The sequence below is a fragment of the Adiantum capillus-veneris genome, chromosome 15 (assembly GCF_014529385.1).
Source record: "Adiantum capillus-veneris isolate H3 chromosome 15, ASM1452938v2, whole genome shotgun sequence".
NCBI classification, from domain to species: Eukaryota; Viridiplantae; Streptophyta; class Polypodiopsida; order Polypodiales; family Pteridaceae; genus Adiantum; species Adiantum capillus-veneris.
The window spans coordinates 3,791,681-3,805,624 of record NC_140945.1 but is presented as its reverse complement, the minus strand read 5'-3'; the positions used below and the strand labels follow the sequence as shown (position 1 = coordinate 3,805,624).

The following is a 13,944-nucleotide window of genomic DNA, read 5'->3' as shown; positions in this document are numbered from 1 at the left end:
TATGTGTAGTACTTGTAGTAGTGGAAACACAAGTACTTGTGGAAACGAATGTCAAATGATTTCGAAACAAAATTTGAGCACATCAAGCTCTACGAGCTTGCCCAAACTATATATCACTTGTTGGTGCTCATCGAGGCTCACCAAAATTGGAGAAAGTGAGCAGGAGAGTGCTGGTAGATATACTTGGGAGGATGCAACTTGCTCTAATACCAATTGTTGGGAGTCAGGGTTGAAGAATGCATACACGACTTGGAGATGGAGAGGAAGCTCAAGCCACACGATTGAGAATATATTACTTGGTGTGCAAATACAAGATAAGAAAGCCCTCGAGTGATGGGTATATATACAAAGCACGTGGGGGGGAAACCTCATAGTGAGGGAAAAAAGTGTTCACTTGTCTCCTTGGGCCTCTACCAAGTTCCAACACCTTTATGCTAGCTTCTCCCTAGTCTCTCAGCTTAGTCTTCTCCAAATACAAAGCAACAACCCATAAGATGTAGCTATGGCGACCACACTTCTTCCTAATGGGCTACCATACACCCAGACAAGCTACCCTGGTGCCTGCTAGCAAATCAACATCCACCCTTCATTCCAAATTGAGCCACTTCTTCCCCATCATTTAGGGTTTTGCTACCTTCAAACGTATCAAATATTGTTTACCCTCCTCTTGCAGTTCATACAACAATGTTGTTGCTTTTGATCAGTTTATCTTGTCCCTCTCGGCATGACAAAAACCTGAATCTTGGTGTACATTGTGTTATTTTGTGCTATGAAAGCCATAGGTGCCATCATTCGACCCTATTGGTGATGCCTTGCAATAATATCCATACTTTCCGACTTCCAAAATAGTCTCACCCTCTCTTTTGTCTTGCAATGTAATAACTTGTTCATTTCTTTGACGTGCTTTACCAAATTTTAGTGGACAACAATGCCATAACCTCTCCATCCATGTCCCTTTCCTTAATTTCTATTTTTGGCCTAGTTAAACTATTTGGCATGTCCAAAAGAAGAGTTATATATCCACCACAATTTCCACCAACCCGGGTATTTCTACCAGGAGATTTGCAAAGGACCAGCGCAACTATGAGCAAAGTGACACCACCTTATAAGCTGCTTGGTGCAATAAGATGCTTCACAACTACTTAGTGTGCAAACCATCCAATGAGGCTTTCTAAATCCCTTTGTTGTGAATGCTCAATACCCTCAATTCTTGTAGATTGCTCTGATTATTGTTGTATCTTACTGTTGAGTCTCCCAATGGTGGAGATACAGGATCCTGCCCATTGCAATACTAGGATTTCCTTGGCATTAGATCTATGTTTGTAAGATATTTTATCCCTTTATAGGGGGTTTCTATTGGCTATGATCACCCTCTTTATATTGATTACTATTAGCTTTGAGTGCTATGATAATTTGTAGCTATAATTGACCCAAACCTTTTGATGGTTTTGGGGGCGGCTGCCCTATCCAATACCTTCTCAACTAATACAACAAGAATGTTGGTTCTCCTTGCTATTTCAATACTCCACTCCTTTTTCCTTGCACACCTATTTTCAGCCTCTCCCCCTTGATCTATCAAAACCCTCTCCCATGGAAGTTTTCCCTCAACTCGCCCCAATTTGAGTGTAGCCATAAGCAAATTACAACAAGTGCAATGCCTTTGCCACCTCTACAACTCTCCCTCTTTCCAAATATTTGGCAAAACACTCGTGTAACCTTCATCTCATCCTAAATTCTTTTCCATGCCCACCTATAAACCTATCTCCAACAAAAATCCTTCTCCTTGTCCTTAGAAACCTTAAAAGATTTGTTTGTGTATCCTAGCCCAAATGGTATGGGACACTTGGTATAACACTTCCATAAACACAAAGCAGGACAAAAAATGACCACCATATCATCAGACAGTGAAAGGCCTACAAAGCATAATTTTGCACCAAAGCAACAAAAAATGGGCCAAACATGAACAAACTTTAGACACGTGCTCTCTAGACCATGGGGAACTGATTTTGTCAAGCCAAATTTGGGAATGGAGATCATTGGAGGCTTCAGACCATTAGATGGACAAAAAGACGCACTACATAACAAAAGTGTGCAATGAGGAGCAAATCAAGTGTAAAAGTTAGGAATTCTTGGCTTAATAGTTGCACCGACGAGCTACCAGCAAGCCATAGAAGTTTCCATGGTACCATTGGAATCCCAAGCCATATCCAAGGCCAAGAAGTGGAAGTGAGAGCCCTTTGGACTATGATGACTCCTATAGCACCTCTATAAATCCAAATTACTCATACTACATATCAACAAACTCCATATGATACAAGGAACCAATCCAAGCGTTAAAAATGTCAATTCTGAACAAATAGAACAACATCTTGATATTGGTCAAAGGTGTCAAATTAGGACTTTTTCATAGCTAGAGGTTTATACAAGTTAAAGCAAGGTCACTCGTGTTATTTCTATTGAAATTGGACATTGGACCATCATACATGGTCATTTATTGGCATTTCAGAATCTACAAAGCAAACCTTCTACCAAGGGACAAATTTTGACTTCTAAATTTGCTTGTGTGCATATATGTGTTCTATAAGCAATGAAGGATATGTGGTACAAGTATTGGCAAATTTGGCTGATGAAGTCCAATATCGTAGCATGGAACAAATGATCAAAATTTGGGGGAGGTCATCAGTGGGTCAAGGGTCTCCGCACCATGCCTAGCAATTTTCATCTCCTTTGAATCACAAAATCACTAAATACCCCAAGGGGAGGCCAATTTCAAATCTTTGCAACCAAATGTGGACCTAACTCCTCATCCAAAGGTTCAAAATCATCAAGATTGGCCAAGAATCCTTGTAATAGCATGTATAACCAATTTCTAATGTCAAAGTGCCATGCAATAAACAATAGTCTAGTATTGTGGTATAAAATAATTGTTCACAGGGTATGGATTTTTCATCACCAATGGATTGGGAAATGTATGCTAAACCCCCACCCCAAATCTCATCTCATGTGGGCTCAACAATCATCAATGGCCACATGAAGAGCAAATTTTAAATTTTGACTTCCTATTCAAAGGTTTTACACCAACTCTTAGCGATCCAAATCACTAAAGATGTCAAGTATATGAGTAAGGGCATGTGGACACCCAACTTATGAAGGAAAATATATATGTCATGTATAATAGTCCAATATCATATTACTGGTCTACTATGTCACTTTTTTACTTTTCATAAGTCTTGTGCATTCCCCTATGCCTGTAGACATGTATGACATAATGAAGTTATATTTTTTGCTCTAATTTGCCAAAGTTTACCTGCTATGGAAAAGTCTAATCGGGGTTTTGGATTTGATACTCGGTGAATTTTAGGAGCTATGTCTAGCCAAGGGACTCTTAAAACAAAGAGAAGTAACTTCAAGTTGGATGAGAACACAATCAAGCAGGCATCAACTTGCTGGCTAGACAAGGACTATCTTTGGCAGAACACCACTATGGTCTTTCAAGGAAAAGTTTAGAAATGCCCAAGGCACCTTAGTAGATTTCCCCCCATGCCCAAGGAGATGGAGGCATTACCCAATCAGAAAGAAGTACAAAAGATCTTCAAGGAATTGGGCTTACGCAGATACTTTGAGCTAAATGAGGTAGCCGATAGCAGTTTGGTAAAGAGTGACATCAACAGGATCGCCAACATCATGTAGACTCAACTTCAAACCTGTTTCCATGGGAGTGGCAATAGGTTTGCAATCCTCAAGTCCAAACTTACATAGCAATGTCTCTATGTAACTTTTCTGACACAAGGCAATACCACCATCACACTGCTTAAATCGTATGCCCAAATAATGATGCAACAACCCGAAATCTTTCATCGAAAGTAGCATTCAAATCAGCCTTAAATTCAGCAATATGTCTCTCATTTGGTCCAGTGATCAGCAAATCATCTACATAAAGAACCACAACGAGAAGTACATCACCCTCACGCTTTACATACAATGTGCTTTCTGTTGGACTGTTACGAAAGCCTTGTTTGAACAAATGAGTGTCAGGTTTCTCATACCAAGCACGAGGAGATTGCTTCAACCCATACAAAGTACATTTGCACAACTTGTCCTCTTGTCCATTCTTGACAAAACCGCGAGGCTGCGTTACATAAACTTTCTCAAATATGTCACCATTCAAGAAAGCAGTAACAATGTCTGATTGATGTACATCCCAACCAAAATGAGCTGCCAATGCACATAGAAAACGCACAGTAGTCATACGACAAGTGGGAGCAAAGGTCTCTTCATAATCTATGCCTTTTTCCTGTGCATAACCCTTTGCAACAAGTCGAGCCTTATGCGATCGATCTCACCATCCGGCTTGCGTTTCAACTTGTAAACCCACTTTGTACCAATGGCCTTTTTGCCAGGAGGCAAATCACATAAAGTCCATGTGTCATTTTCTATAAGTGCATCATATTCAGATAGCATGGCAGCCATCCTATTTTTTGAATTCTGTGCTTCATCAAAAGATAGAGGTTCCTCAACATCATGTAAGCTAGACACAGCCAAAGCATAACAATCTGATGCATAAGATGCATGGCGAGAGCCTGAACGAGTACAACTAGACAAAGGTGCATCCAATTTATTGTCACGCAAAGTGTGCACCAGCCATTTTGGCATACCTCTAGCCTGCTCATTTTCAGCCCTTTCCTCATCAAGTACATCATGTACATCTGCATCAGTAATAGGCTGATCTGTAACATTTTCAGAAAACCCCATAGGCTGTACATTTGCTTCATTGGAACTTACATTCATATTTCCACCACTGAAAAGAGGCAACAAAGTGTCATAAATGTTCTGTGAGCTTACATTACTGTCTCTAGTACATGACAGCAAGGGCTGAATAGAATCTTCCACAAACACTATATCCCGTGAAACCAGAATACGTTTTGTTTGCGGATGATACAACCTGTAACCTTTGCTTTCAGCACTATAACCAACAAAAATACATTTGACAGCCTTATCATCCAATTTTTTGCGCTGTGTTTGTGGCACCAAAGCATATGCCAAACAGCCAAAAACACACATGTACTCTATAGAAGGCTTTCTATCATGCCATGCTTCATATGGAGTAATAGACTGCAAAGCTTTCGTAGGACACCTGTTTAGTACATAAGTGGCACACATGATGGCCTCAAGCCAAAAAGAATGGGGCAAAGCTTGACTTTTGACCATACATTGTGCCATTTCCGTAAGTGACCTGTTTTTCTTCTCAGCAACACCATTTTACTGAGGTGTATAAGGCACTGTACATTGGTGTTTTATCCCACAACTAGCCAGAAATGCATTGAATTCATGAGACATATACTCCCCCCCTTGATCGGAACGGAGGGTGCCCATAGTACATTTCGAGACATTTTCAGCCATAGCCAGAAATTGTTTGAAGCACATAAAAACTTCTAACTTTTCTTTAAGCGGAAATACCCATGCATGCCTGGAGTAATCATCAATGAAAGTCACGAAGTAAAGCTAATTTCCCAAGGATGGAGTTTGCATGGGCCCACAAACATCAGTATGCACAAGCTGCAACCTGCATGTGGCCCGAACTGAACCATCCTTTGGAAACTTAGAACGTTGCATCTTACCCAAAATACAGCCTTCACAAACATGTTTGACAGGTGCTTCAAGAGGCGGCAAAGAAACAACCATATCAGATTTCTGCAAACGCAGCAATTTGGCAAAATTCAGATGACCAAAACGTGCATGCCAAAGTTTTGCATTTGAAATAGCCCTTGAATCTGCAACTACATTTGTAAAATTTTGTCCACACTTGTCATACAAAGAGAGCTTATATAGCCCACGACACAAAAGCCCAGATGCAACGATTTCATCACCAAAATGGAGATCATGAACTGTACATCTGTCATTCACAAATTTGACTACAAGTCCAAGTCTAGCAAGTGCATATACAAACAAAAGATTCTTCTTGATCCCAGGTACATAAAGTGCATCAACAAGTGTGAAAGAACTGCCATTAGCAACATTAAGCACAATCTTTCCAACTCCCTGAACCGGATAAGAGGCATTGTTGGCATAAGTGACTGAATTCCCATGAGGGATAGACTTGAGAGAGGTGAACAATTCACGATGTGAGGTAATGTGCTTTGTAGCACCACTGTCAAAATACCACACATGTGAATCTGCAACAACTAACAAGCACGCATCATGGACAGCCAGATTGTAAGTGCACTATGCACTAAAGGCCCATTCTGCATAAACATCAGCAACACAGTCTCCTTTCACAGAAGACTCAACAATGGCTGCATTTGTAGTGGAACCAGCATTTGCAGTGGAACCACCCCTTGCTTCTTAGCCTCTTTTGCCTTCAACTTAGGACACTGCTTGATCAAGTGATCATTAGCTTTACAATAATGGCAACGCATCTTCTTTTTGCCCTTATCACCATAATTTCCAGACGAATTGCTACCAACAGAAGCATTAGGAACAGAAGTTTTGCCACTCACAACAGAACCATAAGAAGTGGCTGCATTGCTGTTGCCACCCTTTCTTTGAGAAGCAATAAAAGCATGTTCAACTGCACGTCCTGTTTTTTCTGGAAAGTGACTCTTGCAACAGCAATGTGCTTAATGCATCAAACTTGTCAACTTCTGGATTTCCTTGGGTCATAAGTCTCCAAATACTAGCAAAAGTCTGGTAAGAAACTGGTAAGGCATCAAGAACAGTATGCACAAGGGAACTGTCTGAAATGACTTCACCTACAGAAATAAGTTGCTTATTGATATCCTTGACACCAGCAAGAAAAGTGTCCTCATGCATAATCTTTGACTTCAGCTCTTTACGCAGCAAAGCAATTTTAGCCTCATTGCGGCTTGCATAAAGACCTACTAGAATATCCCAAGCATGTTTTGTAAATTTTGTTGAACGGATGTGAGGAACAATGGTGCGCTTCATAGACAACACAATCAATGCATGAGCCTGCGCATCCTTTACATCCCAACGAGCTTGTTCTTCTGTAGGCAAAACAACTCTAATAGCAGCAATCCTTGTAGCAAGACCTGCAACATCCTCAACATCGCCTACATCCTCAGAACTAGGACGTACATCAATGCCCTGCACAATATTCCAGACGCCCTTTGACACAAGAACGTGTTGCATCATATAAGCCCACATAGGGTAATTGTCCCCATCCAACCTGTCCTCAACAGCAAACATCTTGAAGACATCTGTGTTGATGGTAAATGCTATACCTGATGTGAAAACTGCCCGAAAATAGGAGAAATGGAGCGGGAACAACGCGTGCTATATAGCACAAACCGTAGAAGACTGTAAGACACCTGTTATGCAGAAAACGGCACTGACAAAAATTCTGCACAAAAATGACGAAATTGCTTGTGCAGACCTCCTGTAGTGGAAACGGAGTCCGAAATGAGTCCGAATCAAAAATCTGAGTAGACTATGCTCTACGAGCTATTCCGAAATATTTGTCAAGTTGCAAACGCTCACCAAACCTCACTGTAATCGGAGAAAGTGAGCAGGTGTGTGCTGGAGCAATTGGCAACTAAGCCCGGGAGGACGTAACCTGCTATGATACCAATTGTTGGAATTAGGGTTGCAGAGAAACGCACATAGCTTGGAGGAGACGAAGGAAGCTCAAGGCACACAATAGAGAGTGTGTTACTTAGTGTGTAATGGAAAGATCGATAGCCCTAGAGTGATTGGCGTATATACAATGCACGAGGGAAAAAACCTTCTAAAGAGGGAAGAAATGCCCCGGCTGTCCTAGTGTGTTCACACATCACTACCACATGTATATGGTAACAAAGCGTCCGTAGTTTATGAATACATTTTTGTGGAAGAAGGAAAGAGGAATTGGGTCCGATCGTTGCTTGGGGTGTATGATAGCTAGTAAGATCTGGCCCACCTATTCATGGAATGCCAGGCAATCAGAGGCTTGGCAGGGAAAATCTACAAGTGGGTCCAAAGGACATGGCAGATCAGGTTCTTCAAGACTGACCTGTTCCTTGGTGGCAAGAAGATGGGAAGTCCTGCTCTTCTTATCTGCACTCAAACTGTTAGGTACTTCTTCTTTCACCATATATGGCGCGCAAGGAACCGGCATGTGTTTGAAGGAGACCTTGACGTGGCAAGATTCTCAGAGATCATACAAGAAAGTAGAGTGATGATCTATACGCTCGAAAGCAAGCTAGACTCGGGAGATTGGTCTAGGGCTACAACCTGTGATATAAGTTAAATTTGTAATCTGCAGCACCTCAAGGCTCGGCCTGAGATTGACGTTGTTTTATAATTTTTATGTTGTGCTTAATACAATTCACTCACAAATTGTGAGTTTTGAAAAAAAAAAGAACTAACATAAATGATAAGTCTGCTTTGGACTTCGGGCAAGCCAATAAAATAAAATAAAGTTGCGCTCTGTCCAACTCCTCCAACTTGCTGGAGCTGGTGCCGTTCATCGCTCTCTCGCCCACAGGATTCTAAACCTCGCGTCCCACCACCGCATCTTTTTCCGATCGCCACTTGCTTGCACTGTTTTTAACCTAAGCCTCCCTCTACTGGTAACCTTCCGCTTCCGCAATCTCACATTTTGAGCTAATCTTTGGAGATCACTGTTGTATGTATCTATGTTGGAGAGAGAGAGAGAGAGAGAGAGAGAGACAGAGAGAGACTTTTGGCGATGATTGTTTTGTTGATCAGCAGTGCCAGAAGTGGACAACACAATGGAGGCTACTGCCAATGCCCATTTTTCGGGGGTGCGTCCTGATGGAAATGGCCATTTTCCTTTCATAGAATCCGTTCATAAGCAGCCATTTCTCATTGGTATACTCTCAAAGCAGTATGCAAGTTTTGCATACATTGTTGGACATTTACCGTCGCTGACCATGTCTGCTTTTAGGTGTGGCTGGTGGTACTGCATCTGGCAAGACAACCGTTTGTGATATGATTATTCAGCAGCTGCATGATCACCGTGTTGTTCTCGTCAATCAGGTAGTCTCTGGAACTCTGATTTGATGGGAACTTTTTTTTGTTTGAATTCACTGTGACATGTGCTCAAACAATAACATGTTTGTTTTCCTCTGCGGTGTATTGTCACCACCTGATTCTATTCGCAGGATTCATTTTACCGTGGATTGACTCCTGACGAGCTAGCTCATGTGCAAGAATATAATTTTGATCATCCAGGTACTAAGCAAATTAAAATAGAAAACCAAAACTGGGCTCACTAGTTTGTATGACAGTAAACTTGATTGTGCCCCACTATTAAGGAGTGTGTAGTTGTCCTTTATGGGGCTAAAATCAGTTTGTGCAAACTGGTCTACTGCGGTGGAAAACTAACAGCTCATGGATCCTTAGAAGAAACAAGGTGAAGGTCGAGTAGGCATGTTAAAACATATAAGCTCTAAAGGAAAGTGTGTTTATTTACGTGTATGTCTTTTACCAAAGGAAAATACAAAAAAGTGAATGAAGCCTTGGGGGATAACTTTTTAAGTCAAGAGTCCATCCTCCCAAAGAAGACATTATTTCTTTTAGTCTTCAGTAATTTTAAGCTCCATTTTAGGAGATGAACAACCTTTCACACCTCTCCCCTAAGGCTTGTTTTAGCAAGCCAAAAAATTATTGTTTCTTGTGTATAATCTCTCAAGAGTTAGCTGCTAAGTGGGAAGGAAAACTTAAAGACCAGTCCAAAACTTGCACTTTAAGCCCAACGCGGCACTCCCTTGCTCAGTAGCTTAAAGTTAGTACTAGATTGTGCAGTTCGTAGGTACAACAGTAGGGTCAGAAGAGGGAACATCGTTTAGGAGTCAGCTTGAATTCTGATAGAAAATCTGCCGCATTTATTTGATATACATTAAACAGCCACGTAGTAAATGTACACACAGCATGCAGGATGCTCCCCTGGGAATGACTTATAAACTTGCTCAGGCTAATTGTTCTGCTGCAGTTTCCCATCCAAGCAATTGTCAGCAGCTGTATCTACTTAAACAGACTACCATGTGGCAATAGAGCAAATAAAGCCTGGCTGATGAAGATTCAGATGCATACCAGTACTAGCTAAAGAAAAATCAGGTTCATTCTGCTTTCTAGGCCTTAGGGACATGAAAGCACTGCACAAGAGGGGGGAATTGTTATTGACGGACATCGACCTGGGACATTCAAGTTTTAGAGTAGTTCAGTGGTAGATGAGGGATTTAGTTCCTCACAGACGAACTTCACCAACATGCAATGCATGCAGGATTTCAGAACGATCATATCTTCTACACTTTTGAGTAGTGTAGGAAGGTGATACGGTGGACATCAAAGTAATGCACGAGGTCAATTAACACTCTGGGTCCATGCATGAGGGTGGTCTGTAGGCAAGAGGAGGAGAACAAATGCAGCAGTGCACGTCAAACATTGAAGAGTTGTGCAGTAGCCCAAAATCTGTGATGAGTGCTGCCAAAACAATTAGGTGTTCCAAACAGATTGACGCCATCAATCAGTTGCTCTGAGAACTCAAATGTAAAACCTCGTTAATGATTGGCCAATAGCATGTTGGTATTCTGATTGACGGCGCTAAGGGGATTTCCACCTGAACATTGAAGACTTTTCTATTCTTCTGCTACTCTGGCAACCGCTTTTTAAACAATCAGAGATGATTGCTACAGGGACACCTGCTGTGAAAGTGGAAAGCATAAAGAGGCCTGTGAAATGTGTTTTAAACCTTTTACTTCTACATGCAAGTTTGACTTCTCTGAGTTCGGCTTGAGACGGAGATGAATTATTGGGGCTTGCAACACTTTCTAACTATCTCTATTGATATTGCCATACTATCGTTTGATTGCTTAATAAGTAATTTTAGTACATATGGCTAGATTAAGGGGTCCTTCAAGACGTCCTTGTGTGTGTCTTGATGCGTATTGGTGAGTGTATGTGGGAGCCATTTGCTTTGATGCATGTCAGTGATTTGCTCTCTAATAAAGTGGAGCAACAAATCAAGTGTTGTCTACTTACATGTAAATGTGTATTTATTGCCATGTTATGTGTTGCTTCAGATGCATTCGACACTGAACAGCTGCTTGATTGCGTCAATACACTTAGACGAGGGGAGTCAGTGCAAATACCCACTTATGATTTCAAGCGACATCAACGTTGCACAGATACCTTTCGGAAGGTAATGGTATGAGTGTAAGGTTAAGACAATAAAAATTTTAACAGTCTTGAGGTGCATTCGTTTTGATAATCTGGAATTTTATGTCAGATTACTTATATCCTACTGGCTGCATTGTGCAGGTGAATGTGGCTGATGTTGTGATTTTGGAAGGTATTCTGATTTTCCATGATCCCCGTGTCCGTGTTCTTATGAACATGAAAATCTTTGTGGATACAGGTTTGTGTATGTGCACCACCTTATAGTTGTTAATAAATAACGCCACTTTTTCTCTTTTGCTTGTTCTCTGAAAACTGTCTTCCTTCCCAATGAAGACATCCTTTTTTTTTTTACCATGGTATGTCTATCTCTTTTGTAGAACGGTTGTGATTATTGTTTTTTGTGTACAGTGCAGATGCAGATGTGAGACTAGCCAGAAGAATAAGACGTGACACGGTTGAAAGAGGAAGGGATCTAAACAATGTTCTCGAACAGGTGACCACATGGTGATCTGTAACTTGATATTGTCTGATAAGTTTGAGAATTCAGCCATTGATTTTCTGTTTCCTGCTAGTTTCCTTAACATTCTGTTACTTTCATCTCCCAGCATGTATGGGCAGAAATCCAATTTTTTTTCTCAGATGAATCTCTTTATAGGATTTGATCAGTGGTGCAGCATTGATAGCAATTTGATGTTGGACTTCAAAACCTTGCTCTTTTAAACTTCATATGTCCAAATCTTGACCAGGAAAGATGGTGCTTGATACTTTGGTACCTCTGGTTGAGTCAAAAGGAAATAGTTCAGATATCCTTAGTTGTCTTCTTTCGCTTCTTTTCCTCCTCGTTGGAATCAGAGAAAGAAGAACCGTGTGACCTGTCTGAAGACGACGATGAGGATGGAGGACTGGGGTCATCCTCAAAACGAACACATTTCTTGGATTTACTAGTCTCCTCGAAAGTGGATTTTCGACCTAGATAGCTGGGATATCCCTCTGAATGGCTCTTTTTTTGAGATTGCTTTGTAGTCTTCATGAACTGATTGAATTTCTGTTCAAAAGCGTCGTAGAATTGTTCTTGCGATTACAGGTTCTGCTTTTATGCACTCGCCTTTGCTTTCTTTTTCATTGGCGACTTGAGAGGTGGATGGATTGAACCTCGTTAAACGGTTAGTTCTTCAGATGCTTTTCGTATTTTGGGTCTTTGGAGTACTTGATCATCCGTTACACGGGTCAACTTGTAGCACAAGTTGACGTTGGTACTTCATCCTGTCGAGATCTCCTGTCGGAAGTGGGCCCATCCTCCGTAAGCTGGAGGAGATGCTCTCTGTAGAAAGCCATCTTTGTGCCTAGCTCTTGTGCTGGTTGTATCCATGTCCTCTTGGCTAACTGTCGAGAGGACTCAAGTGCAAGGTGTGCATATCTGTCGTTCCCACATGCGGTGTATGAAGGAGAGATCTGGTGAGCGCCTCAACCACCAGTGGGGGGGCAGCTAGCTCTGCTCGTACAATATTACGTGGTACTGAAGCCTTGGCTCTAATGAGCCGCGAGATCATAGAGACCAGAGGCTTCTCCATGTCCCCCCATCCATCATTGCGGCCTGTCCTCCCGTGATGATCCGGTGAAGGTCCCCAAATCTCAGCTCCATAAAGCAATGCAGAAGCCACCAAAGTGTCAAAGAGCCAGAGCTTCGTCCGAGGCTACTGAAACTGAACCTGTGAACACATCCTTTCCAATCTACCCAATGCTGCATGGGCTCTGGTCAATCTAGCCTCTGCTGCCCTCCTCAATGAAAATGCTGGCCCACTAAAAACCACTCCAAGGTAAGTGTAAGCATTTGTATACTCCACCTTCTCTTGGCCGTATGTGAAGGCGGGTGCTGACCTCCTAATCTACTGTGGTGTGGTATTAAATACCATGACCTTGGTTTTGGAGAGTCGGAGATCAACACAATATCATCAGCATATAACAATAGTGGAATCCATGTCCCTGCCAGTTGTGCACCTCTATCACCATCTCTCTCAATGTAGTCAGAAACCTCATCTACATACATACCAAATAGAGTAGGAGAGAGTGGGCAGCCCTGCTTCACCCCAATAGTGGAGTAAACCGGTGTGAATAGACCCTCTGGGGTGCGTACATGCCCCACTACTGACCTGTATAATGCCATGACCCCCCAAATGAGCTCTTTGGGTACTCCCATCTGCTGTAATTTGCGCATCAATCTAGCTCTGGGCACTGTGTCAAATGCTTTGCGGAAATCCACAAAGCTACAATAGATCCGTCTCCCACGCGATCTGCCCTCCTCAATGATGGCTCTGAGTGTCAAGATATGGTCAAGAGTAGAAAAACCCCTCCTGAAACCTGCCTGCCCGGCTGCGCGTATCCCCTCCCTCTCTGCCCATCTACTCAACTGTTGCTCAAGAATAGATGCGTACAACCGTGCCAATGTGTGTCCAATCATGATAGTGCGATAGTTCCCAGGCTCCATAGGGTCTCCCGACTTGAAGATAGGTACAATAGTAGATAGGCTCCAAGTATTAGGCAAGCCCTCACACATGGCACGGTTAAACATAACCGCCAGAAGCTTTGCTAGTAAATCTCTGGCATGCGTGAAATGCTCAGCCACTAAGCCATCATGATCATATGCTCTCCCAGTCCTCATCCTGTCAATGGCCTTCCTCACCATCTCAGCGGTGAAAAAAGCACATGTGTGTGGGCATGGATCTGGGGGGCCGGGAAGGGGAGGCTGCTCATGAACTGTGTACAAAGATGATGCATACTGGCCCCAAGCCTCTGTAGAAGTGATGG

The 13,944-nt window shown here is 42.1% G+C and overlaps 1 protein-coding gene across 6 annotated transcripts in view; it reads left to right on the top strand.

Moving 5' to 3' along the window:
- Positions 1-8,407: 8,407 nt before the first annotated feature.
- The window catches only part of LOC147440186 (uridine/cytidine kinase UKL1, chloroplastic-like), a 42,559-nt gene continuing 37,022 nt past the window's right edge, over positions 8,408-13,944 (top strand). For 2 of the 6 annotated variants that reach the window (XM_086529956.1, XM_086529952.1), the window contains exons 1-7: positions 8,408-8,567; positions 8,710-8,829; positions 8,906-8,997; positions 9,123-9,192; positions 11,043-11,161; positions 11,281-11,377; positions 11,553-11,632. In XM_086529956.1, coding sequence (XP_086386082.1) covers positions 8,730-8,829; positions 8,906-8,997; positions 9,123-9,192; positions 11,043-11,161; positions 11,281-11,377; positions 11,553-11,632 — 558 coding nt within the window. In that variant the 5' untranslated portion in view covers positions 8,408-8,567; positions 8,710-8,729. Of the gene's footprint in view, positions 8,624-8,706; positions 8,830-8,905; positions 8,998-9,122; positions 9,193-11,042; positions 11,162-11,280; positions 11,378-11,552; positions 11,633-13,944 lie in introns of all 6 variants that reach the window. The other 4 variants (XM_086529957.1, XM_086529953.1, XM_086529954.1 and 1 more) reach the window with 4 other exon arrangements.